At 35.1% G+C, this 26,400-nt stretch overlaps 4 protein-coding genes across 5 annotated transcripts in view; 2 read left to right on the top strand and 2 right to left on the bottom strand.

Moving 5' to 3' along the window:
- Positions 1-26,400, top strand: part of LOC139984208 (solute carrier organic anion transporter family member 4A1-like) — a 74,373-nt gene that overhangs the window by 8,962 nt on the left and 39,011 nt on the right. The gene's annotated exons all lie outside the window — the stretch shown is intronic.
- Positions 1-26,400, bottom strand: part of LOC139984965 (uncharacterized) — a 42,009-nt gene that overhangs the window by 5,704 nt on the left and 9,905 nt on the right. Inside the window, exons 2-6 of one of the 2 annotated variants that reach the window (XM_071999125.1) lie at positions 25,939-25,995; positions 23,502-23,558; positions 22,146-22,202; positions 15,092-15,148; positions 12,015-12,071 (exon numbers count right to left, since the gene is read on the bottom strand). In XM_071999125.1, coding sequence (XP_071855226.1) covers positions 12,015-12,071; positions 15,092-15,148; positions 22,146-22,202; positions 23,502-23,558; positions 25,939-25,995 — 285 coding nt within the window. Of the gene's footprint in view, positions 1-12,014; positions 12,072-15,091; positions 15,149-16,356; positions 16,414-22,145; positions 22,203-23,501; positions 23,559-25,938; positions 25,996-26,400 lie in introns of both variants that reach the window. The other variant, XM_071999126.1, reaches the window with a different exon arrangement.
- LOC139985104 (uncharacterized) lies at positions 311-5,231 on the bottom strand. The gene is made up of 7 exons (XM_071999304.1): positions 4,863-5,231; positions 4,133-4,269; positions 3,425-3,571; positions 2,583-2,718; positions 1,858-1,955; positions 1,309-1,507; positions 311-512 (listed from the first exon to the last, which is right to left on the bottom strand). Exons 1-7 carry the CDS (start codon positions 5,077-5,079, stop codon positions 397-399), a joined length of 1,050 nt encoding a protein of 349 aa, XP_071855405.1. The 5' UTR covers positions 5,080-5,231; the 3' UTR covers positions 311-396.
- LOC139985103 (uncharacterized) lies at positions 5,370-11,794 on the top strand. The gene is made up of 4 exons (XM_071999302.1): positions 5,370-5,764; positions 6,754-6,870; positions 7,549-7,665; positions 8,368-11,794. Exons 1-4 carry the CDS (start codon positions 5,606-5,608, stop codon positions 10,594-10,596), a joined length of 2,622 nt encoding a protein of 873 aa, XP_071855403.1. The 5' UTR covers positions 5,370-5,605; the 3' UTR covers positions 10,597-11,794.

Here is a 26,400-nt window from a genome sequence, read left to right as displayed (position 1 = left end):
CATGCTTTTACCACAAATATTCCCTTCTTTTACCCTAGTTTAACCACAATATGTACCATGGTTTTACCCTAATTTATCATGCTTTTCCTATAGATTTACCACAATATATGGTCATTTACCAAGCTTTTCCTCAATTTACCACACTTTAACCATAGTTTTACCACAATATACCATGGTTTAACCATAATTTTACCATACTTATACCCTTCTTTATGTATGGTTTTACTGCAATTTATCAGACTATTAGCCATAGTGTTATCTCAGTGTTACCCTAAATTTACACATAAGCTAAATAGAAGAATACAAAAAGTTCTCAGTTCAGTCAATTTATTTCTAACATCTTTAATATATACAAACCACTGAAATTATCATAATAACATCAAATATAACAAAATGTCACTGCTCCACTGCCGCCTTCCTTTTCTGTGCTTTTACTGCATTAGCCATCTTCTGTCTTATGTAGGCCTTGACTTCTGTTGGCGTTTTCTCTGGGAATTTTTGTATGACAACAGCTGTAAATAAGGAAAACCTTTTGTTATTGTACTTTGAAGATATTGACGTTTGACCCTCTGACCTCATTAATATTCATGAGATGAGCTATCAAGCTATGGTGCATACAATCTTCTGTTAGTTACGCTAAGCCCCCCCCCCAAGCCTCCCCCCTCATAATTAAGCACGATATCAATTGCAATCAGCATGTGTAGGCTATCTATCAATATCACCATACAAAGTTTGAAGAAATTCCAACTAAGGGTTGCCAAGCTATTGCAATTTAAAAGTTAAAATTTGAGTAATATTTGTATTATGGGCACCAAAAACAATAGGGTCTACCTACTCATTATAGGCAACCAACTGACAAGAATTATTAGCATTAATTTATGAACCACCAAATTACTGAGTACGATAATGACCAACCGTCCCATTATCCACCCCACCCCCCCCCCCCCGCCACAATAATAATTATGCATGATATCAATTGCAATACACATCAGCATGTACAGGATTCCTACCAATATCATCGTACAATCTTCGAAGAAATTCCAACTTATGGCTGCCAATTAAGTTACTACAATTTGAAGATTTTAAATTTTGACCTCATTAATAGTCATAATCAATCTTTCCCTTGTTGACAATAACACCAAATTTCACAATAGCAAGTTTGAAATTCTGACCTGTGGTTGCCAAGTTATTGCAATTCATGAGCACCAAATTTAATATGGTTCACCTGCCAATATTAGTGTATCAATGTTTGTGGACCAATGATCTCATTGTAAGAGAAAAAAACTAACGCATTGAGTGCATACTCACAAATGATTTTGTTCAATATGACAGGGTCCATCGGTTCCTTTGTGGTGCCATTTGTCCCTGTGATGGAATGCGAAGAGAGATAGTCCTCTGAGAATGTTCCTATTAGGATGTCGTTGACCATTTTTGCCGGCTCCATCACGTTACATCGAGCCAAAATCTTGTTAACCTTTTCTACGCCTGAAGGCAGATCGTCTTTTAACTGTAAATGCACAAATAATATACACACATTGAGGTAAAAGTTTGCTTTACTACATGCATAAATCACAGCATTAACAAATTACAGGTAAATATTATCCATTACCTTTACAATACAAAAGAGAAATCCTTAAAATGAAATTCTGGAAAAAAAGAGAAACAGCTGCTTGGTATAATAAAAATGTAAAGAAGGTGAGATCAACAGAAAATATTAGTCACATCTTGAGAAAGTTCCAGCTGTACTGCTTTGAATTTCTGTCAGCTACAAGATTTTACTCTCACCAGACATTTAACATATTCCTTAGCTCACTGCAAATAAATTCCTTCTTCTGTTCATGATAATCATAAGCTTACCTTGACAGGTGTACAGATAGGAGCTTCTTCTTCGATGCTTCTGGGAATCGGCGTTTCTTTTCTAAATTTCTCCACAGACTCTAACAGCTCTGGAAGACCTGGATAGATAGAGTAAAGCATGTCATGTTAATCACCCAATCACATAAAACTATTTATATATATATAGATAAATCATGTGCGGTGCTTGACTTAATTTTGCAAAGGGACCTTATAGGTATCACAAGCAGTTAGTGTTTCTGCTGTAACACTGGTAGGGGGTTTACCGGTCATTATGATAGTTGTATAAAAATAAGTGGAACTGAACACAAAGAAAGAAGTAAAAGAACTAGTGAACAAAGGGAGGAGTCAGGGGGAGAGGAGAGTTAAAATATAAACGGTGTAAGGACAACAAAAGAACTAATACACAAGAGAGGGTAAAGAAACTGAAAGTACAAAGAGAGAATTAAGTGGGAGACAAGGTGTGACAAAGAAATAGGAAAGATGGCAAAGGCAGTGCGAGGGATGGGGGGGGGGAAATATTAGTAATTTCCACCCCCCTGTTGAGCCCATGAGATTAAATTGTGCAAAGGCATTGCATCCACAGCTAGTATCTCTCTGCTTATAAGAATTTAAAAGAAGAGTGAACAGGTGATAACATTTTGTGGAAATTATTAAAAACAGACCCCTCCAGCAAGTCTTTTTAGCATATGGGTATAATCCATTAGAAAAAAAATGATTTTACTCACTGTCCATCAACCTAATTGTTCTTCTTAAGTTCTTGTTTTCCGTCCTCAGGACCCTCTTGTCTTCTTTCAATTTATAAATTTTTTCCTCCAGCATCTGGATGTGGCTCAGGTCATCTGCATTTGTGTAGTTAGATTCCTGATTAGATTAAGATGAGGAATATCAAATGAAACAAAATTAATGCTCAGTGAATAATATAATTTACTAATAACCAATTAATTAGTCCAAGATTTTCTCAGAGTTGGCCTGTTTGAAGAGTTCACTATTGCTAATTGGCTTATCAATAAAAGTGGCTGCAATAAGACCATTAGCTCATCTGCTTAAAAGGATACAGGTTGTATTGACTGCCCTAAAAGCTGTTTTTTTTTCAACCATAGTTATTGAAATAACTAATTAATGGGGTCCAACCTAATCAACCAAGGCCATTTTCTGTCTCAGGTCAGCAAACAATTACATAATGAATATGACAGGAATGTCAACAGTTCCTTATCCTTGCAAACTTGTATGTACCTCTTTTGTAATCTATAAAAATTGTATATCTTAACTTCAGCACTGTTATATATCAGGGTGTTATAGTGTCCCTATTATCCCCAGTTTTAAAAAAATGTATAAAACTAGTAAGTTGGCTTTTAGGGACTTTGCTCTCTTGACCCCCACAGTGATCCTACACCAGCTTACGACATGCTATAGATATCTTAGGATTTTGGAACACTCCTGACATTGGACCACATGGTTAATTCAGTACAGTGTTGGAAAAGCAGTTGAAAAGTTTACACTGTTTTGGATCATAACATACGAAAGTGAAAATAATGCCTGCAGTTCTCCTTCAAGAAAATGTACTCACATCAACTTCATTGACTGAAGTCACTGAACTGTCATCATTGTCTCCTAGCGCTTCAGCCAGAAGGCTCCTATATGCCTTCCTTTTGGAGGAACCAAGTGGTGTGTCGCTGGTTTTCCTTCTCACTTGAGGATCTTCATACACATCTTCCTGCAAAAGTGTTGTACAACAACCAATAATGAAAGATGAAATCATGACCGTCACACAGGTTTTTAAAGAAATCGAATTTTGCAATCTACCTCACATGATAAAGCACAGTAAAAGCCTCCCTGTAAAGTATACATTTAAGGGATATTCCAGTGGCAAGCAATATGTTGCACCTACAGGAAAAACAAAAATACTCCACATTTATGCTTTCCTTTCCTTTTATAATCTTGTTGTGTATTTGTCCTTTATACGTGACACCATTGGACCGTAGTCTAGTTGTCAATTTACTCCGAATTCAAAGCTTCATCAAAATGCAGTTTATTTTAAAAATATATATTTTTGGCATGATTTATTATTGAGGCAGAGATGATAATCACTCATAAGTCTGATTATATGCACCCTATCATTTGCTATGGATCGAGCTGTAAGATATTTTAATTTTAATTTAAAGCTGCTGACATGTGCACTAAAATAGGACATGATCAGTATATACACCATATGAAAATCAGACCTTTCAAATGTTTGCTAACTGATATTATGAGAGCATTGAACTTTCTAACTTACGTCATCTGAGGAGGAATCCAATGTTTTTCTTTTCTTCTGGCGATGACCTCGACCAAGTGGTGTGCTGCCAGTCTGTTTGCTGGGTGTTCGTCCTTCTTCCATGTCCTTCCTCATCTTTGTCAGGTCTGCTTTGTCGTCTGTGATTAGGTGGTCAAAAGCACAGAAATCATAATAGCATAAAATCAAAGTTTTTGACAGATATTTGACACCACACTGCATGTATGGTTCAACATTTTATAATTGCACTGTAGCTGTCTTACTCTTATTAGGGTTGTGTCATTCTCATAATTCATTATGCAACCCAAGTAAGGGGTAAATTTGGGTAGGGCCCTTCTTTTTTGAGTGCTGCTGAAAGTTGGCACAATTATAATTGCTTAACACTACAGTATATTTACTTCATATAGTCAGATCGACTGACTGAAATTCATGATGTGTTTATTGGCAACAACTGGTTAGGATTTACTTTAAAAAAAAAAAGGAAAAAAAGTAAAAAGCAGCATGCATGAAAGTAGGCAAAGACGTGTACTTGAAGAGAAACTTTTTTAACCTGGCCCCCTAATTATGTTTAGTTCTGCAAATTTCAGGTCAATTATGTAATCTCAAGAAACACTTAGTTTTAGTGATAGCGTGCTATATTTGGGGCCAATATGCCCAAATATGCAAGATACAGTATTTAAATATGGCCGATAATATGGCTGATAATTATAGGGCCTAGGGCAACGCAACTAACCTGAAAACCATACTACTTTGGCCGGATACGTTTCGGAGTCGGCAGGCTCTGGCCTGGTCAGTTGTAAAGACATCTTTTTGGGCCAGGCGACATGAACAACTTCTTGATGGTCCCATACTTCGTTCGAAAATTGCGTGAGATGCTTAGATGTAATCCAGGCAGTTCTGCCTATTTCAACTTCATTTCGGTTAAAAAAATCGAAGAGAGCAAAAGCCATACTGATGTAAGATGTGGATTCGAAAATAACGCGTATCGTATCTGCACTTGTTATTCAGCTAATGAAGTTCGTATGGCGTGGGGTACGGTAGTTACCATCAAAGATCATAAGCGCCGCAGGATTTGGAAATGATCCCCTACCCACGCCACCATTCATTTGCATAACAAAAGCAGTGTTGTATTATTCTGAAGTTATAAACTTTATCTCTAGACGCGAAGTACCAGTGCGCTCTGCGTATAACAATGAAACTATTGTAGCTGCTTGAATGGCAGCAATAAAGACCCCTCATCTAGAATCCTTGATTTGTATGTTAACAATACGCGCTTATATTACTGCATGTACCCACCTCCATGCTGTACCTGGCCTAACATAGTACCAGTACGTGATCGCCAGGTCGGTTCTACCGATACCCTAACGATAGATCTACCTAATACCGATAAACATATCCGTATCATAGATAGAACTAGTTCTATGCTCCGTACTCGATTCGTCCGTGAAACTTCCATATCTGGAACTTCCAGGCGTTATGGCAAAGAAGAGGGGCCGTTATAAACGTTATCTCGACCTAGACAATTCAGAATGTGAGATCCCACGGAATACCAAGAAAAGATGGCTGTTAAAACATCAAGGCGTAATTGGAGAGGACAGCTGTAATGGTATGGCTCGCCTTAATCATTTTGAAACGGTAAGTTTGGTCATGCAGCAAGGTTAGCCTAACGAGAAATGGCAATTAAGATGATCAAACCTAACCAAGTATAGATGACATACACATTACGTACGTTACAGAAATAGTCGAGCCGGCTACTTTACTACTGTACGGGTGCTCAAACTATAGGCCTACTATACCACTAGGCTAGTAGTAGTATTCAAATTCTGTAGGAAGCCATAATTTGTATCATGTCGTTAACGTTCGTATAGAGCTTGAGTGGCACCAATAATTCAAACTCAAAGTTGTTGAATGGCAAGCTTGTATTTTTTATTTTAATTCTCAACATGTTTTTTTTAACTTAACATGTTTAGATCACCTATATTTTATGGCTCCAAATTTATTCTGCTTAGAATTTTTGGCAGTGTTCTTAGGACTTTTTAGGTTGCAGTCCCCTTTACCCTGTGCATTATAAGTTATAAGGCTCTTCTGAGCGAGATCGACTATACAGTAACGGCCCACGTAACCCATGATTGCTCATGCCTCGGGAAGGTCTCATATTAATAAACCTTGAAAATGCCCAAGGTAGTGTTCCGGAAACCTTTAGATGGCAGCCAGTGATAGACATACTTTAGTACCGGAGGCAACGACCCTAAGTTCCTAACCCCCCTCCCCCTCCCCCTCATGGTTGGCCTTGCACAAGAAATTTACACTAAACGGTGATAGGCATTTTCCTATATATGCGTGTTTGAACCTAAACATTAATTGCATACTGTAAAAAATTTTCAAAGATGCAATATGATGCAATATCATGATAATGATATGGGGATTTTATGAAAAATCACTGTAACAAAGTGTAAATGGTGAATGCAAGGAGTATTAATGAGCATGATTGTGCATTAAGTTTGTCATTTCAAATTTGAAATGTGGCAAAAATAGGATTGATTTTTTTTAGTGTAAGTCAGTTTGGGAGACAACATGTTTTCTTCTTCATGCACTAATGGAAGTTCATGTTCTTTTGTTTGTAGGTGGCTGACAATTACACAACCCTAACAGTTGGTGATTCATCCTCCAGCAGTGAAGATGAAGACGACCTGCAACTGCAGCAGGACGTGTTCCGTGCATCCACAGATGCTGATTTAGAAGTGAGTTTCATTTTTCCTTTTATGCATGCCTTGTTTATTGTGTGACTTACCCCCATGCCCCCCCCCCCAAAAAAAATGTCCTTGTCAGTCCATTCATCTGTAAAGTGCAGGATTATTCAATGGAAGTCCTGTATATAGAAAGTTCTGCCAAGTTAAAAGATAATGCAATTCTATTCAAACTTTAAAAATTGGCAGTTAGCAAACATGTCAGGTTGTTTTAACAAAGAAACTCACTTTAATTTTAAGGCCCAAACTGTCTTGTACTGTTTTGATTGTCCAATATTTTCATTGCAAAAGTTTTTGAAGTACATGGGTCAATTCATTCATGAATTAAGGCAGTCCTCTAGTGACTCACCTGTCAGTCATTTGACATAAGATCTAAGTCAAAGAAGTGAGACATACCTATTGCTGATGTCTAGCAGCACTTTTGTGAATATTTTGTCACATCTTAATGAAGACTGATTTGCCTTTCACTTCAGTACTTTTCAAGTCTTGTAAGTTGCACACTCCCAATAAAATATGTCAGATTCTAATCATCAAAAACTCGTAAAAAATGGTTCATTTCATCACAGGTATTACACCTAGCAGAGGCACTGTTTTTTTTTTTCTTCTTTTGAGTAATTGACTAGCACTGGTAGAATGGTACAGTATTTATGCAGTGTAGTGCTTTTTCTTCAGATAAGGAGAAGCGAAGAGCTCGAGGATGCACAGCTGATGGAGAATGAACCAACACCTTCATCAAGTAGTGAGAATTCAAGTGATGATGACACCTCATCTGTCGAAGCAGAACAGCAGGTCAGATCTCAAACATTTTCAACCACTATAATTTACAAACATCAGTAATGCTCACACACAGCTAACTAACAGGAATTGGGCAAATGAAATACTATTCATCCAACTATACCTGCAAGCTGTGTGAGGATCTCCCACATTCAGCACTCCTGAACCTGAAAAGTCAGTTGGGGTCAACAGGGGTCAAATTGTGAAAACCTTGTTAACTTGATATCTGAAGAGGAGAAGTTTGGACGGACCATGTTTGGTATGAAGGTGTAGATGAGTAGATGAACTCTATTTATTTTGTTGCTCATATCAAGAATATTAATGAGGTCACAGGGTCAAATATCAAAATGTTCAAAGAGAAGTTTGGACAGACCTTGTGTTTGGTATCAAGGTGTAGATGAACTCTATTTATCTTGTTGCTCATATCACGAATATTAATAAGGTCACAGGGTCAATGTCAAAATGTTCAAAGAGCAATAACTTGGCAACCACAAGTTGGAATTCTTCAAACTTGGTATGGTGATATATCGGTAGGCAGCCCACACATGCTGATGTGTGTTGTATTTGATACCTTGCATATTTATGAAGGTCATGGCCTAGCAAATATTAGTCTTTGGAATGTTAGTTGCTTGTGACCTGTCAATTAGTGTTCCAAATATGAAATACTATAATATTACTTCCATATTGTATTAGAACTTTCACTTCATTCTTCCACAGGATAAACCACTAGATGGTGATGAACATAATTTACAGAGTCCTATTTTCCATGGCTCGCTGCTTTCCCATGCTCACTTGTTGCTTCTCGTGATGGCATTTGTGCTGAAACATCAACTGACTGGAACCTGCCTTGAAGATTTGTTGTCTCTCCTGAACTTAATGGTGCCTGGCAGTATAGTTCTATCAAAGTACCTTTTTCAGAAACAATTTCTCAAGTGTGCAAATAATATTCAAAAACACTTCTTTTGTAATTGCTGTTTAGTTTACCTTGGAGAAAACCCAGACATTGATTCCTGCCCAGATTGTTCTACTTCATTTAACTTAAAGAAGAGTGAAAAAAAGGGGAACTACTTTTTGTATGTACCGATAGAAGACCAGCTGAAAACACTTCTTGCAAGAGATGGCATTTCTGAAGCTATAGGCAAAGGATCGACATCAGAAGGAGTATATAATGACATTTATAGTGGCTCAATGTATAAAGAAATGTTTAGTGATAGTCATCACTCAAGTATTAATTTGTCTATTTTGTGGAATTGTGATGGTGTACCGCTATTTAAATCCTCCAAAACTTCCATCTGGACTATACAAGTTATAATTAACGAATTACCAAAACACATAAGAGCAAAGCATATTCTTCTTTGTGGAATTTGGATTGGCAATGACAAGCCTCGTATGGATATGTTTCTTAGACCATTTGTAGAGGAGCTTAGGAAATTAGGAACAGATGGAATTGTATGGAAAAACAAACACGGAAGGGTTTACTCAGCAGTTTCTTCTTGTGATGCCGTTGCTAGATGTGCGTTACAAAATATTCACCAATTCAATGGCTCTCATGGCTGTGGCCTTTGTTTACATGAAGGTGTCTCTGTCAATAGAGGTCATGGTGTAACAAGGGTTTATCCAGTGGAAGGGAGAGTTGAAAGAAGGACTAAGGAAGGTACTCTTCAAAATGCTAAGGAAGCTGTAGAGACAGGGAAAATTGTTAAAGGTGTTAAAGGTCCTTCAATATTGTGTCTCCTCCCAAGGTTTAATGCAATAGATGGTTGTGTGCCAGATTACATGCATTCTGTAATTTTAGGTGTTGTTCGACAATTTGGAAAGCTATGGTTTGATACTTCCTACCATCATGGTCCATTTTATTTAGGCCGTCACGTTCAAGAAATATCCAGTCGTTTGTTGAAGATTAAACCTCCTTGTGAGGCATCTCGTCTTCCAAGATCTCTTTTGGATAGAAAGTTTTGGAAAGCAACAGAGTGGAAAAATTTCCTGCTGTACTCGCCAGTAATTTTGTGTGGGCTGCTTCCTGCTCGCTTCCTAACACATTGGTGGTTATTAGTGTATGCCATATACAGTCTTGGGTCATCCACTGTTACAACAAAAATGATTCAAGATAGTAAATGTGCACTTTTGAAATTTGTTATCCAAATGCAGGATTTGTATGGCCTAGAACACATTTCTTATAATGTTCATCAGCTGACACATTTGAGTCAGTATGTTCTGAATTGGGGTCCCCTATGGGCATCATCTGCATTTGCCTTTGAAGACAACAACCAAAGGATTAAAAGCTTCTTTAAAGGAACAAAAGGTATTGCTAAACAAATAATGAAAAATTCATTGATATTTAACAAGTTGGACAGCCTGGCAACTGTACACCTTTCTTCGGCAACAGAAGAAACTCAGAAGTTGTACTCATCTTTCTCTCAACGAGGTTGTAAATATATTGAAAAAGCTTATCTGGTTGCAGATGAATGTACTGGATTAGGAACTCCAATTGTCAGGTACCTTACTGATATGGAAAAGGCTGCTTTAATTGAAATTATCCCACTAGCTTATTTGCATTCTCATGTCAAGTGTTTCAAAAGATTTGTTCTCAACAAAAGGTTGTTTCATTCACAGTCCTACAGCAGCAAAGTCAAACAAAATGATTCTGTGGTTTCCTTAAGGAAAGGAAACTTTGCTTCAATTCAGTCATTAATAGCAATTCATGACCATTCATCAGATATTGCACATTCTTTTTTTTCTGTTATTATTGGACATGATTTACAAATGAGTTCTTTCTCTAAATTTGATACAGACGTAAAAGATAATCTAGCCAAATATTACAAGAAAGGAATGTACTCAGAACTGATAGCATTTTATCCATATGAGGTTAAGAGTAAATGTTTAGAAATACCATTTGAGAATTATAGCTTTGTTTTGGAATGGCCAGGACATGAATTTACAGACTGAATGCCATGTTTTAATGTAATGATAGTAAATGTTATAAGTATTTCTTATGAGTGTAAGCCCAATCACTGGAAGGCAGTTGACTTGACAATGTACATACACACTACATGACTCAACTGTCAACTGGTATATATTTGCCATGGCATTCTATAGTAGCCTATAATGTTGCTCCTTATGCTGGAACCGTACATATGCACTGCATGGAGGTGTTTGGTATCATTAAAGTGAAAATAAAATAGTTAACATCTTGAGGAAAACTAAGATAAATTGTTCATGTTGTTTATTTACCTGTATAAAGAAAGTAAAAAGAATCTTCTAATTGCAAAGCACTGAACTCTTGAGGCTCGAGTAAAATGAAGTAACCATCGATCGACTCCCCAACTTCATTGGTATCTTGCTGAAACAGTCATTTTGTCATAAAATGTAGGAACCATCTTGCTGAAGCTTGGAATTTGACAGCTTTTGCATTGAATTTTAAACTGTACCACTTATACAGTACATAATGCAGTGTAACTTTCGTACATTTATGATGGTAGACTATACAGTATCTGTAGACTACAGTGGTACATAGTGCGTGTAAAATTCACTATACTAAATTTACCACACTTTTCCCCCTGTCGTAAAGCCCTGGTAAAACTGTGGTACATTTACCATGGTAAATGTACCACACTTTTACCCAAGTTTTACCGTGGTAAAACTGTGGTAAATTTACCGTAGTAAATGTACCACACTTTTACCCTAGTTTTACCGCGGTAAAACCATGGTAAAACTGGTAAATTTACCGTAGTAAATGTACCACAATATTACCCTATTTTTACCGCGGTAAAACCATGGTAAAACTGTGGTAAATTTACCGTAGTAAATGTACCACACTTTTACCCTGTTTTTACCGCGGTGAAACCATGGTAAACTGTGGTAAATTTACCGTAGTAAATGTACCACAATTTTACCCTATTTTTACCGCGGTAAAACCATGGTAAAACTGCGGTAAATTTACCGTAGTAAATGTACCACACTTTTACCCTATTTTTACCGCGGTAAAACCATGGTAAAACTGCGGTAAATTTACCGTAGTAAATGTACCACACTTTTACCCTAGTTTTACCGCGGTAATACCATGGTAAAACTGTGGTAAATACACCGCAGTTGACTTTACCACAAATTTACCCCGCATTTACCCTATTTACCACACATTTACCGTAGTTTACCGTGGTAAATTTAGGGTACATTTTTTGCTGGGATATCACTTAGGTATACTGATAACCAAAATGAATGATAAGTTGATTGTATTTGATATCCCCAAGTTTTCAGCCACATTCCATCTATAATATCCTTTATACATGGAGATGTTAAAAGGCCATCGTAATGTTACAGATAAAATTCCAATTTACCTAAGAACTATTTGGGTAAAAAACACTTACTTCACTGGGCCCCGATTCTGCTGATATATCTGTATCAATTTCGTCATGGCTAGCATCCTGCAATGTTAAATGGAAAGTATTAACTTGATAGCATGTCTCCTATGTATACCTGAAAATTGAATACAAACATGCACTTTGCCGCAGTGTATGGAGATAGATTCTATAGCATGTCTCCATTGTATACCTGAAAATTGGGTACTAACATATGTTTCATGATGTGTCGCAGTGTATTGGGAGAGATTCTATAGCATGTCTCTTATGTATACCTGAAAATTGAATACAAATATATTTGTCATGATGTGTACTGAGATAGATTCTATAGCATGTCTTCTATGTTTACCTGACAATTGAAAACAAACATTTGTTTCACATTGTGTCATAGTGTACAGTGGCCAAATGTTGGCTATATTGAACTTACAAATAGGTTCTAGAGTATGTCTTCTAATTATACCTCACAATTGAATACAAACATATGTTTCACAATTTGTCGCAGTGTATTGAGATAGATTCTATAGCATGTCTCTTATGTATACCTGAAAATTGAATACAAACATATTTATCAAGATGTGTCACAGTGTACTCAGATAGATTCTATAGCATGTCTTCTATGTTTACCTGACAATTGAAAACAAACATTTGTTTCACATTGTTTCATAGTGCACAGTGGCCAAATGTTGGCTATACTGAACTTACAAATAGGTTCTACAGTATGTCTTCTAAGTATACCTCACAATTGAATACTAACATATGTTTCACAATTAGTCGCAGTGTATTGAGATAGATTCTATAGCATGTCTCCTATGTATACCTGAAAATTGAATACAAACATATTTGTCATGAGGTGCCACAGTGTACTCAGATAGATTCTATAGCATGTCTTCTATGTATACCTGACAATTGAAAACAAACATTTGTTTCACATTGTGTCATAGTGTACAGTGGCCAAATGTTGGCTATATTGAACTTACAAATGATTCTACAGTATGTCTTCTAAGTATACCTCACAATTGAATACAATCATATGTTTCACAATTTGTCGCAGTGTATTGAGATAGATTCTATAGCATGTCTCTTATGTATACCTGAAAATTGAATACAAACATATTTGTCAAGATGTGTAACAGTGTGCTCAGATAGATTCTATAGCATGTCTTCTATGTATACCTGAAAATTGAATACAAATGTATTTGTCATGATGTGTACTGAGATAGATTCTATAGCATGTCTTCTATGTATACCTGACAATTGAAAACAAACATTTGTTTCACATTGTGTCATAGTGTGCAGTGGCCAACTGTTGGCAATATTGAACTTACAAATATTCCACTAAAAGTCAGTTTGACCAACAGTTATCTCCATCTTTTCTTATCAAAGATTTTGGGTTCAAATTTTTTTTTTATCTCAGTAGGCTAACAACCAACATGGATTTTTTTTTAAATCAGTTTGTCACCAAAGTATATCTGACACAAATACTGTGCATGATACCTGTGTTTCACAATGTGTCAAAGTATACAGTACCCAACTGATGACTACATTGAACAAACGAGTAATCCATCTCGAGTCAGCTTGACACTCAATATTATCCACTAAATATAGCCGACAAAGGGTAAAGAGCACTTCCAGAGAATGAAATATCACTTAGGTATACTGATAACCAAAATGAATGATAAGTTGATTGTATTTGATATCCCCAAGTTTTCAGCCACATTCCATCTATAATATCCTTTATACATGGAGATGTTAAAAGGCCATCGTAATGTTACAGATAAAATTCCAATTTACCTAAGAACTATTTGGGTAAAAAACACTTACTTCACTGGGCCCCGATTCTGCTGATATATCTGTATCAATTTCGTCATGGCTAGCATCCTGCAATGTTAAATGGAAAGTATTAACTTGATAGCATGTCTCCTATGTATACCTGAAAATTGAATACAAACATGCACTTTGCCGCAGTGTATGGAGATAGATTCTATAGCATGTCTCCATTGTATACCTGAAAATTGGGTACTAACATATGTTTCATGATGTGTCGCAGTGTATTGGGAGAGATTCTATAGCATGTCTCTTATGTATACCTGAAAATTGAATACAAATATATTTGTCATGATGTGTACTGAGATAGATTCTATAGCATGTCTTCTATGTATACCTGACAATTGAAAACAAGCATTTGTTTCACATGGTGTCATAGTGTGCAGTGGCCAACTGTTGGCAATATTGAACTTACAAATAGGTTCTACAGTATGTCTTCTAAGTATACCTCACAATTGAATACTAACATATGTTTCACAATTTGTCGCAGTGTATTGAGATAGATTCTATAGCATGTCTCTTATGTATACCTGAAAATTGAATACAAACATATTTGTCAAGATGTGTAACAGTGTACTCAGATAGATTCTATAGCATGTCTTCTATGTATACCTGAAAATTGAATACAAACATATTTGTCATGATGTGTACTGAGATAGATTCTATAGCATGTCTTCTATGTATACCTGACAATTGAAAACAAGCATTTGTTTCACATTGTGTCATAGTGTGCAGTGGCCAACTGTTGGCAATATTGAACTTACAAATATTCCACTAAAAGTCAGTTTGACTAACAGTTATCTCCATCTTTTCTTTTCAAAGATTTTGGGTTCATATTTTTTTTTTATCTCAGTAGGCTAACAACCAACATGGATTTTTTTTTAAATCAGTTTGTCACCAAAGTATATCTGACACAAATACTGTGCATGATACCTGTGTTTCACAATGTGTCAAAGTATACAGTACCCAACTGATGACTACATTGAACAAACGAGTAATCCATCTCGAGTCAGCTTGACACTCAATATTATCCACTAAATATAGCCTACAAAGGGTAAAGAGCACTTCCAGAGAATGAAATATCACTTAGGTATACTGATAACCAAAATGAATGATAAGTTGATTGTATTTGATATCCCCAAGTTTTCAGCCACATTCCATCTATAATATCCTTTATACATGGAGATGTTAAAAGGCCATGGTAATGTTACAGATAAAATTCCAATTTACCTAAGAACTATTTGGGTAAAAAACACACTTACTTCACTGGGCCCCGATTCTGCTGATATATCTGTATCAATTTCGTCATGGCTAGCATCCTGCAATGTTAAATGGAAAGTATTAACTTGATAGCATGTCTCCTATGTATACCTGAAAATTGAATACAAACATGCACTTTGCCGCAGTGTATGGAGATAGATTCTATAGCATGTCTCCATTGTATACCTGAAAATTGGGTACTAACATATGTTTCATGATGTGTCGCAGTGTATTGGGATAGATTCTATAGCATGTCTTCTATGTATACCTGAAAATTGAATACAAATATATTTGTCATGATGTGTACTGAGATAGATTCTATAGCATGTCTTCTATGTATACCTGACAATTGAAAACAAGCATTTGTTTCACATTGTGTCATAGTGTGCAGTGGCCAACTGTTGGCAATATTGAACTTACAAATAGGTTCTACAGTATGTCTTCTAAGTATACCTCACAATTGAATACTAACATATGTTTCACAATTTGTCGCAGTGTATTGAGATAGATTCTATAGCATGTCTCTTATGTATACCTGAAAATTGAATACAAACATATTTGTCAAGATGTGTAACAGTGTACTCAGATAGATTCTATAGCATGTCTTCTATGTATACCTGAAAATTGAATACAAATGTATTTGTCATGATGTGTACTGAGATAGATTCTATAGCATGTCTTCTATGTATACCTGACAATTGAAAACAAACATTTGTTTCACATTGTGTCATAGTGTGCAGTGGCCAACTGTTGGCAATATTGAACTTACAAATATTCCACTAAAAGTCAGTTTGACCAACAGTTATCTCCATCTTTTCTTATCAAAGATTTTGGGTTCAAATTTTTTTTTTATCTCAGTAGGCTAACAACCAACATGGATTTTTTTTTAAATCAGTTTGTCACCAAAGTATATCTGACACAAATACTGTGCATGATACCTGTGTTTCACAATGTGTCAAAGTATACAGTACCCAACTGATGACTACATTGAACAAACGAGTAATCCATCTCGAGTCAGCTTGACACTCAATATTATCCACTAAATATAGCCGACAAAGGGTAAAGAGCACTTCCAGAGAATGAAATATCACTTAGGTATACTGATAACCAAAATGAATGATAAGTTGATTGTATTTGATATCCCCAAGTTTTCAGCCACATTCCATCTATAATATCCTTTATACATGGAGATGTTAAAAGGCCATCGTAATGTTACAGATAAAATTCCAATTTACCTAAGAACTATTTGGGTAAAAAACACACTTACTTCACTGGGCCCCGATTCTGCTGATATATCTGTATCAATTTCGTCATGGCTAGCATCCTGCAATGTTAAATGGAAAGTATTAACTTGATAGCATGTCTCCTATGAATACCTGAAAATTGAATACAAACATGCACTTTGCCGCAGTGTATGGAGATAGATTCTATAGCATGTCTCCATTGTATACCTGAAAATTGGGTACTAACATATGTTTCATGATGTGTCGCAGTGTATTGGGATAGATTCTATAGCGTGTCTCCTATGTATACCTGAAAATTGAATACAAATATATTTGTCATGATGTGTACTGAGATAGATTCTATAGCATGTCTTCTATGTATACCTGACAATTGAAAACAAGCATTTGTTTCACATGGTGTCATAGTGTGCAGTGGCCAACTGTTGGCAATATTGAACTTACAAATAGGTTCTACAGTATGTCTTCTAAGTATATCTCACAATTGAATACTAACATATGTTTCACAATTTGTCGCAGTGTATTGAGATAGATTCTATAGCATGTCTCTTATGTATACCTGAAAATTGAATACAAACATATTTGTCAAGATGTGTAACAGTGTACTCAGATAGATTCTATAGCATGTCTTCTATGTATACCTGAAAATTGAATACAAACATATTTGTCATGATGTGTACTGAGATAGATTCTATAGCATGTCTTCTATGTATACCTGACAATTGAAAACAAGCATTTGTTTCACATTGTGTCATAGTGTGCAGTGGCCAACTGTTGGCAATATTGAACTTACAAATATTCCACTAAAAGTCAGTTTGACCAACAGTTATCTCCATCTTTTCTTTTCAAAGATTTTGGGTTCATATTTTTTTTTTATCTCAGTAGGCTAACAACCAACATGGATTTTTTTTAAAATCAGTTTGTCACCAAAGTATATCTGACACAAATACTGTGCATGATACCTGTGTTTCACAATGTGTCAAAGTATACAGTACCCAACTGATGACTACATTGAACAAACGAGTAATCCATCTCGAGTCAGCTTGACACTCAATATTATCCACTAAAAAAGCCTACAAAGGGTAAAGAGCACTTCCAGAGAATGAAATATCACTTAGGTATACTGATAACCAAAATGAATGATAAGTTGATTGTATTTGATATCCCCAAGTTTTCAGCCACATTCCATCTATAATATCCTTTATACATGGAGATGTTAAAAGGCCATGGTAATGTTACAGATAAAATTCCAATTTACCTAAGAACTATTTGGGTAAAAAACACACTTACTTCACTGGGCCCCGATTCTGCTGATATATCTGTATCAATTTCGTCATGGCTAGCATCCTGCAATGTTAAATGGAAAGTATTAACTTGATAGCATGTCTCCTATGTATACCTGAAAATTGAATACAAACATGCACTTTGCCGCAGTGTATGGAAATAGATTCTATAGCATGTCTCCATTGTATACCTGAAAATTGAATACAAACATATTTGTCAAGATGTGTAACAGTGTACTCAGATAGATTCTATAGCATGTCTTCTATGTATACCTGAAAATTAAATACAAACATATTTGTCATGATGTGTACTGAGATAGATTCTATAGCATGTCTTCTATGTATACCTGACAATTGAAAACAAACATTTGTTTCACATTGTGTCATAGTGTACAGTGGCCAAATGTTGGGTATACTGAACTTACAAACAGGTTCTACAGTATGTCTTCTAAGTATACCTCACAATTGAATACTAACATATGTTTCACAATTTGTCGCAGTGTATTGAGATAGATTCTATAGCATGTCTCTTATGTATACCTGAAAATTGAATACAAACATATTTGTCAAGATGTGTAACAGTGTACTCAGATAGATTCTATAGCATGTCTTCTATGTATACCTGACAATTGAAAACAAACATTTGTTTCACATTGTGTCATAGTGTACAGTGGCCAAATGTTGGCTGTACTGAACTTACAAACAGGTTCTACAGTATGTCTTCTAAGTATACCTCACAATTGAATACTAACATATGTTTCACAATTTGTCGCAGTGTATTGAGATAGATTCTATAGCATGTCTCCTATGTATACCTGAAAATTGAATACAAACATATTTGTCATGATGTGCCACAGTGTACTCAGATAGATTCTATAGCATGTCTTCTATGTATACCTGAAAATTGAATACAAATGTATTTGTCATGATGTGTACTGAGATAGATTCTATAGCATGTCTTCTATGTATACCTGACAATTGAAAACAAACATTTGTTTCACATTGTGTCATAGTGTACAGTGGCCAAATGTTGGCTGTACTGAACTTACAAACAGGTTCTACAGTATGTCTTCTAAGTATACCTCACAATTGAATACTAACATATGTTTCACAATTTGTCGCAGTGTATTGAGATAGATTCTATAGCATGTCTCCTATGTATACCTGAAAATTGAATACAAACATATTTGTCATGATGTGCCACAGTGTACTCAGATAGATTCTATAGCATGTCTTCTATGTATACCTGACAATTGAAAACAAACATTTTTTTCACATTGTGTCATAGTGTACAGTGGCCAAATGTTGGCTATATTGAACTTACAAATAGGTTCTAAAGTATGTCTTCTAAGTATACCTCACAATTGAATACTCACATGTTTCACAATTTGTCGCAGTGTATTGAGATAGATTCTATAGCATGTCTCCTATGTATACCTGAAAATTGAATACAAACATATTTGTCAAGATGTGTCACAGTGTACTGAGATAGATTCTATAGCATGTCTTCTATGTATACCTGACAATTGAAAACAAACATTTGTTTCACATTGTGTCATAGTGTACAGTGGCCAAATGTTGGCAATATTGAACTTACAAATATTCCACTAAAAGTCAGTTTGACCAACAGTTATCTCCATCTTTTCTTTTCAAAGATTTTGGGTTCATATTTTTTTTTTATCTCAGTAGGCTAACAACCAACATGGATTTTTTTTTAAATCAGTTTGTCACCAAAGTATATCTGACACAAATACTGTGCATGATACCTGTGTTTCACAATGTGTCAAAGTATACAGTACCCAACTGATGACTACATTGAACAAACGAGTAATCCATCTCGAGTCAGCTTGACACTCAATATTATCCACTAAATATAGCCTACAAAGGGTAAAGAGCACTTCCAGAGAATGAAATATCACTTAGGTATACTGATAACCAAAATGAATGATAAGTTGATTGTATTTGATATCCCCAAGTTTTCAGCCACATTCCATCTATAATATCCTTTATACATGGAGATGTTAAAAGGCCATGGTAATGTTACAGATAAAATTCCAATTTACCTAAGAACTATTTGGGTAAAAAACACACTTACTTCACTGGGCCCCGATTCTGCTGATATATCTGTATCAATTTCGTCATGGCTAGCATCCTGCAATGTTAAATGGAAAGTATTAACTTGATAGCATGTCTCCTATGTATACCTGAAAATTGAATACAAACATGCACTTTGCCGCAGTGTATGGAAATAGATTCTATAGCATGTCTCCATTGTATACCTGAAAATTGAATACAAACATATTTGTCAAGATGTGTAACAGTGTACTCAGATAGATTCTATAGCATGTCTTCTATGTATACCTGAAAATTAAATACAAACATATTTGTCATGATGTGTACTGAGATAGATTCTATAGCATGTCTTCTATGTATACCTGACAATTGAAAACAAACATTTGTTTCACATTGTGTCATAGTGTACAGTGGCCAAATGTTGGGTATACTGAACTTACAAACAGGTTCTACAGTATGTCTTCTAAGTATACCTCACAATTGAATACTAACATATGTTTCACAATTTGTCGCAGTGTATTGAGATAGATTCTATAGCATGTCTCTTATGTATACCTGAAAATTGAATACAAACATATTTGTCAAGATGTGTAACAGTGTACTCAGATAGATTCTATAGCATGTCTTCTATGTATACCTGACAATTGAAAACAAACATTTGTTTCACATTGTGTCATAGTGTACAGTGGCCAAATGTTGGCTGTACTGAACTTACAAACAGGTTCTACAGTATGTCTTCTAAGTATACCTCACAATTGAATACTAACATATGTTTCACAATTTGTCGCAGTGTATTGAGATAGATTCTATAGCATGTCTCCTATGTATACCTGAAAATTGAATACAAACATATTTGTCATGATGTGCCACAGTGTACTCAGATAGATTCTATAGCATGTCTTCTATGTATACCTGAAAATTGAATACAAATGTATTTGTCATGATGTGTACTGAGATAGATTCTATAGCATGTCTTCTATGTATACCTGACAATTGAAAACAAACATTTGTTTCACATTGTGTCATAGTGTACAGTGGCCAAATGTTGGCTGTACTGAACTTACAAACAGGTTCTACAGTATGTCTTCTAAGTATACCTCACAATTGAATACTAACATATGTTTCACAATTTGTCGCAGTGTATTGAGATAGATTCTATAGCATGTCTCCTATGTATACCTGAAAATTGAATACAAACATATTTGTCATGATGTGCCACAGTGTACTCAGATAGATTCTATAGCATGTCTTCTATGTATACCTGAAAATTGAATACAAATGTATTTGTCATGATGTGTACTGAGATAGATTCTATAGCATGTCTTCTATGTATACCTGACAATTGAAAACAAACATTTGTTTCACATTGTGTCATAGTGTACAGTGGCCAAATGTTGGCTGTACTGAACTTACAAACAGGTTCTACAGTATGTCTTCTAAGTATACCTCACAATTGAATACTAACATATGTTTCACAATTTGTCGCAGTGTATTGAGATAGATTCTATAGCATGTCTCTTATGTATACCTGAAAATTGAATACAAACATATTTGTCATGATGTGCCACAGTGTACTCAGATAGATTCTATAGCATGTCTTCTATGTATACCTGACAATTGAAAACAAACATTTTTTTCACATTGTGTCATAGTGTACAGTGGCCAAATGTTGGCTATATTGAACTTACAAATAGGTTCTACAGTATGTCTTCTAAGTATACCTCACAATTGAATACTCACATGTTTCACAATTTGTCGCAGTGTATTGAGATAGATTCTATAGCATGTCTCCTATGTATACCTGAAAATTGAATACAAACATATTTGTCAAGATGTGTCACAGTGTACTCAGATAGATTCTATAGCATGTCTTCTATGTATACCTGACAATTGAAAACAAACATTTGTTTCACATTGTGTCATAGTGTACAGTGGCCAAATGTTGGCAATATTGAACTTACAAATATTCCACTAAAAGTCAGTTTGACCAACAGTTATCTCCATCTTTTCTTTTCAAAGATTTTGGGTTCATATTTTTTTTTTATCTCAGTAGGCTAACAACCAACATGGATTTTTTTTTAAATCAGTTTGTCACCAAAGTATATCTGACACAAATACTGTGCATGATACCTGTGTTTCACAATGTGTCAAAGTATACAGTACCCAACTGATGACTACATTGAACAAACGAGTAATCCATCTCGAGTCAGCTTGACACTCAATATTATCCACTAAATATAGCCTACAAAGGGTAAAGAGCACTTCCAGAGAATGAAATATCACTTAGGTATACTGATAACCAAAATGAATGATAAGTTGATTGCATTTGATATCCCCAAGTTTTCAGCCACATTCCATCTATAATATCCTTTATACATGGAGATGTTAAAAGGCCATGGTAATGTTACAGATAAAATTCCAATTTAACTAAGAACTATTTGGGTAAAAAACACACTTACTTCACTGGGCCCCGATTCTGCTGATATATCTGTATCAATTTCGTCATGGCTAGCATCCTGCAATGTTAAATAGAAAGTATTAACTTGATAGCATGTCTCCTATGTATACCTGAAAATTGAATACAAACATGCACTTTGCCGCAGTGTATGGAAATAGATTCTATAGCATGTCTCCATTGTATACCTGAAAATTGGGTACTAACATATGTTTCATGATGTGTCGCAGTGTATTGGGATAGATTCTATAGCGTGTCTCCTATGTATACCTGAAAATTGAATACAGATATATTTGTCATGATGTGTACTGAGATAGATTCTATAGCATGTCTTCTATGTATACCTGACAATTGAAAACAAGCATTTGTTTCACATGGTGTCACAGTGTGCAGTGGCCAACTGTTGGCAATATTGAACTTACAAATAGGTTCTACAGTATGTCTTCTAAGTATATCTCACAATTGAATACAATTATGTGTGCAGTGGCCAACTGTTGGCAATATTGAACTTACAAATAGGTTCTACAGTATGTCTTCTAAGTATATCTCACAATTGAATACTAACATATGTTTCACAATTTGTCGCAGTGTATTGAGATAGATTCTATAGCATGTCTCTTATGTATACCTGAAAATTGAATACAAACATATTTGTCAAGATGTGTAACAGTGTACTCAGATAGATTCTATAGCATGTCTTCTATGTATACCTGAAAATTGAATACAAACATATTTGTCATGATGTGTACTGAGATAGATTCTATAGCATGTCTTCTATGTATACCTGACAATTGAAAACAAGCATTTGTTTCACATTGTGTCATAGTGTGCAGTGGCCAACTGTTGGCAATATTGAACTTACAAATATTCCACTAAAAGTCAGTTTGACCAACAGTTATCTCCATCTTTTCTTTTCAAAGATTTTGGGTTCATATTTTTTTTTTATCTCAGTAGGCTAACAACCAACATGGATTTTTTTTAAAATCAGTTTGTCACCAAAGTATATCTGACACAAATACTGTGCATGATACCTGTGTTTCACAATGTGTCAAAGTATACAGTACCCAACTGATGACTACATTGAACAAACGAGTAATCCATCTCGAGTCAGCTTGACACTCAATATTATCCACTAAATATAGCCTACAAAGGGTAAAGAGCACTTCCAGAGAATGAAATATCACTTAGGTATACTGATAACCAAAATGAATGATAAGTTGATTGTATTTGATATCCCCAAGTTTTCAGCCACATTCCATCTATAATATCCTTTATACATGGAGATGTTAAAAGGCCATGGTAATGTTACAGATAAAATTCCAATTTAACTAAGAACTATTTGGGTAAAAAACACACTTACTTCACTGGGCCCCGATTCTGCTGATATATCTGTATCAATTTCGTCATGGCTAGCATCCTGCAATGTTAAATAGAAAGTATTAACTTGATAGCATGTCTCCTATGTATACCTGAAAATTGAATACAAACATGCACTTTGCCGCAGTGTATGGAAATAGATTCTATAGCATGTCTCCATTGTATACCTGAAAATTGGGTACTAACATATGTTTCATGATGTGTCGCAGTGTATTGGGATAGATTCTATAGCGTGTCTCCTATGTATACCTGAAAATTGAATACAAATATATTTGTCATGATGTGTACTGAGATAGATTCTATAGCATGTCTTCTATGTATACCTGACAATTGAAAACAAGCATTTGTTTCACATTGTGTCATAGTGTGCAGTGGCCAACTGTTGGCAATATTGAACTTACAAATAGCTTCTACAGTATGTCTTCTAAGTATACCTCACAATTGAATACTAACATATGTTTCACAATTTGTCGCAGTGTATTGAGATAGATTCTATAGCATGTCTCCATTGTATACCTGAAAATTGAATACAAACATATTTGTCAAGATGTGTAACAGTGTACTCAGATAGATTCTATAGCATGTCTTCTATGTATACCTGAAAATTAAATACAAACATATTTGTCATGATGTGTACTGAGATAGATTCTATAGCATGTCTTCTATGTATACCTGACAATTGAAAACAAACATTTGTTTCACATTGTGTCATAGTGTACAGTGGCCAAATGTTGGGTATACTGAACTTACAAACAGGTTCTACAGTATGTCTTCTAAGTATACCTCACAATTGAATACAATCATATGTTTCACAATTTGTCGCAGTGTATTGAGATAGATTCTATAGCATGTCTCTTATGTATACCTGAAAATTGAATACAAACATATTTGTCAAGATGTGTAACAGTGTACTCAGATAGATTCTATAGCATGTCTTCTATGTATACCTGACAATTGAAAACAAACATTTGTTTCACATTGTGTCATAGTGTACAGTGGCCAAATGTTGGCTGTACTGAACTTACAAACAGGTTCTACAGTATGTCTTCTAAGTATACCTCACAATTGAATACTAACATATGTTTCACAATTTGTCGCAGTGTATTGAGATAGATTCTATAGCATGTCTCCTATGTATACCTGAAAATTGAATACAAACATATTTGTCATGATGTGCCACAGTGTACTCAGATAGATTCTATAGCATGTCTTCTATGTATACCTGAAAATTGAATACAAATGTATTTGTCATGATGTGTACTGAGATAGATTCTATAGCATGTCTTCTATGTATAGCTGACAATTGAAAACAAACATTTGTTTCACATTGTGTCATAGTGTACAGTGGCCAAATGTTGGCTGTACTGAACTTACAAACAGGTTCTACAGTATGTCTTCTAAGTATACCTCACAATTGAATACTAACATATGTTTCACAATTTGTCGCAGTGTATTGAGATAGATTCTATAGCATGTCTCCTATGTATACCTGAAAATTGAATACAAACATATTTGTCATGATGTGCCACAGTGTACTCAGATAGATTCTATAGCATGTCTTCTATGTATACCTGACAATTGAAAACAAACATTTTTTTCACATTGTGTCATAGTGTACAGTGGCCGAATGTTGGCTATATTGAACTTACAAATAGGTTCTACAGTATGTCTTCTAAGTATACCTCACAATTGAATACTCACATGTTTCACAATTTGTCGCAGTGTATTGAGATAGATTCTATAGCATGTCTCCTATGTATACCTGAAAATTGAATACAAACATATTTGTCAAGATGTGTCACAGTGTACTGAGATAGATTCTATAGCATGTCTTCTATGTATACCTGACAATTGAAAACAAGCATTTGTTTCACATTGTGTCATAGTGTACAGTGGCCAAATGTTGGCAATATTGAACTTACAAATATTCCACTAAAAGTCAGTTTTACCAACAGTTATCTCCATCTTTTCTTATCAAAGATTTTGGGTTCATATTTTTTTTTTATCTCAGTAGGCTAACAACCAACATGGATTTTTTTTTAAATCAGTTTGTCACCAAAGTATATCTGACACAAATACTGTGCATGATACCTGTGTTTCACAATGTGTCAAAGTATACAGTACCCAACTGATGACTACATTGAACAAACGAGTAATCCATCTCGAGTCAGCTTGACACTCAATATTATCCACTAAATATAGCCTACAAAGGGTAAAGAGCACTTCCAGAGAATGAAATATCACTTAGGTATACTGATAACCAAAATGAATGATAAGTTGATTGTATTTGATATCCCCAAGTTTTCAGCCACATTCCATCTATAATATCCTTTATACATGGAGATGTTAAAAGGCCATGGTAATGTTACAGATAAAATTCCAATTTACCTAAGAACTATTTGGGTAAAAAACACACTTACTTCACTGGGCCCCGATTCTGCTGATATATCTGTATCAATTTCGTCATGGCTAGCATCCTGCAATGTTAAATGGAAAGTATTAACTTGATAGCATGTCTCCTATGTATACCTGAAAATTGAATACAAACATGCACTTTGCCGCAGTGTATGGAGATAGATTCTATAGCATGTCTCCATTGTATACCTGAAAATTGGGTACTAACATATGTTTCATGATGTGTCGCAGTGTATTGGGATAGATTCTATAGCGTGTCTCCTATGTATACCTGAAAATTGAAAACAAATATATTTGTCATGATGTGTACTGAGATAGATTCTATAGCATGTCTTCTATGTATACCTGACAATTGAAAACAAGCATTTGTTTCACATTGTGTCATAGTGTGCAGTGGCCAACTGTTGGCAATATTGAACTTACAAATAGCTTCTACAGTATGTCTTCTAAGTATACCTCACAATTGA

The sequence above is a fragment of the Apostichopus japonicus genome, chromosome 17, assembly GCF_037975245.1.
Source record: "Apostichopus japonicus isolate 1M-3 chromosome 17, ASM3797524v1, whole genome shotgun sequence".
NCBI classification, from domain to species: domain Eukaryota; kingdom Metazoa; phylum Echinodermata; class Holothuroidea; order Aspidochirotida; family Stichopodidae; genus Apostichopus; species Apostichopus japonicus.
The sequence above is the reverse complement of the archived record's forward strand: the minus strand, read 5'-3'. Positions and strand labels throughout refer to the sequence as shown.

Excerpts from the sequence above, each read along its gene's own strand:
- LOC139985103 (XM_071999302.1), top strand. The coding sequence starts at position 5,606 with ATGGCAAAGAAGAGGGGCCGTTATAAACGTTATCTCGACCTAGACAAT. Across the intron at positions 5,765-6,753 it reads GCCTTAATCATTTTGAAACG|GTGGCTGACAATTACACAAC; the intron begins GTAAGTTTGGTC and ends TTTTGTTTGTAG. Across the intron at positions 6,871-7,548 it reads CCACAGATGCTGATTTAGAA|ATAAGGAGAAGCGAAGAGCT; the intron begins GTGAGTTTCATT and ends CTTTTTCTTCAG.
- LOC139985104 (XM_071999304.1), bottom strand. The coding sequence starts at position 5,079 with ATGGCTTTTGCTCTCTTCGATTTTTTTAACCGAAATGAAGTTGAAATA. Across the intron at positions 4,270-4,862 it reads CAAAGTAGTATGGTTTTCAG|ACGACAAAGCAGACCTGACA; the intron begins GTTAGTTGCGTT and ends ACCTAATCACAG. Across the intron at positions 513-1,308 it reads CATATTGAACAAAATCATTT|CTGTTGTCATACAAAAATTC; the intron begins GTGAGTATGCAC and ends CCTTATTTACAG.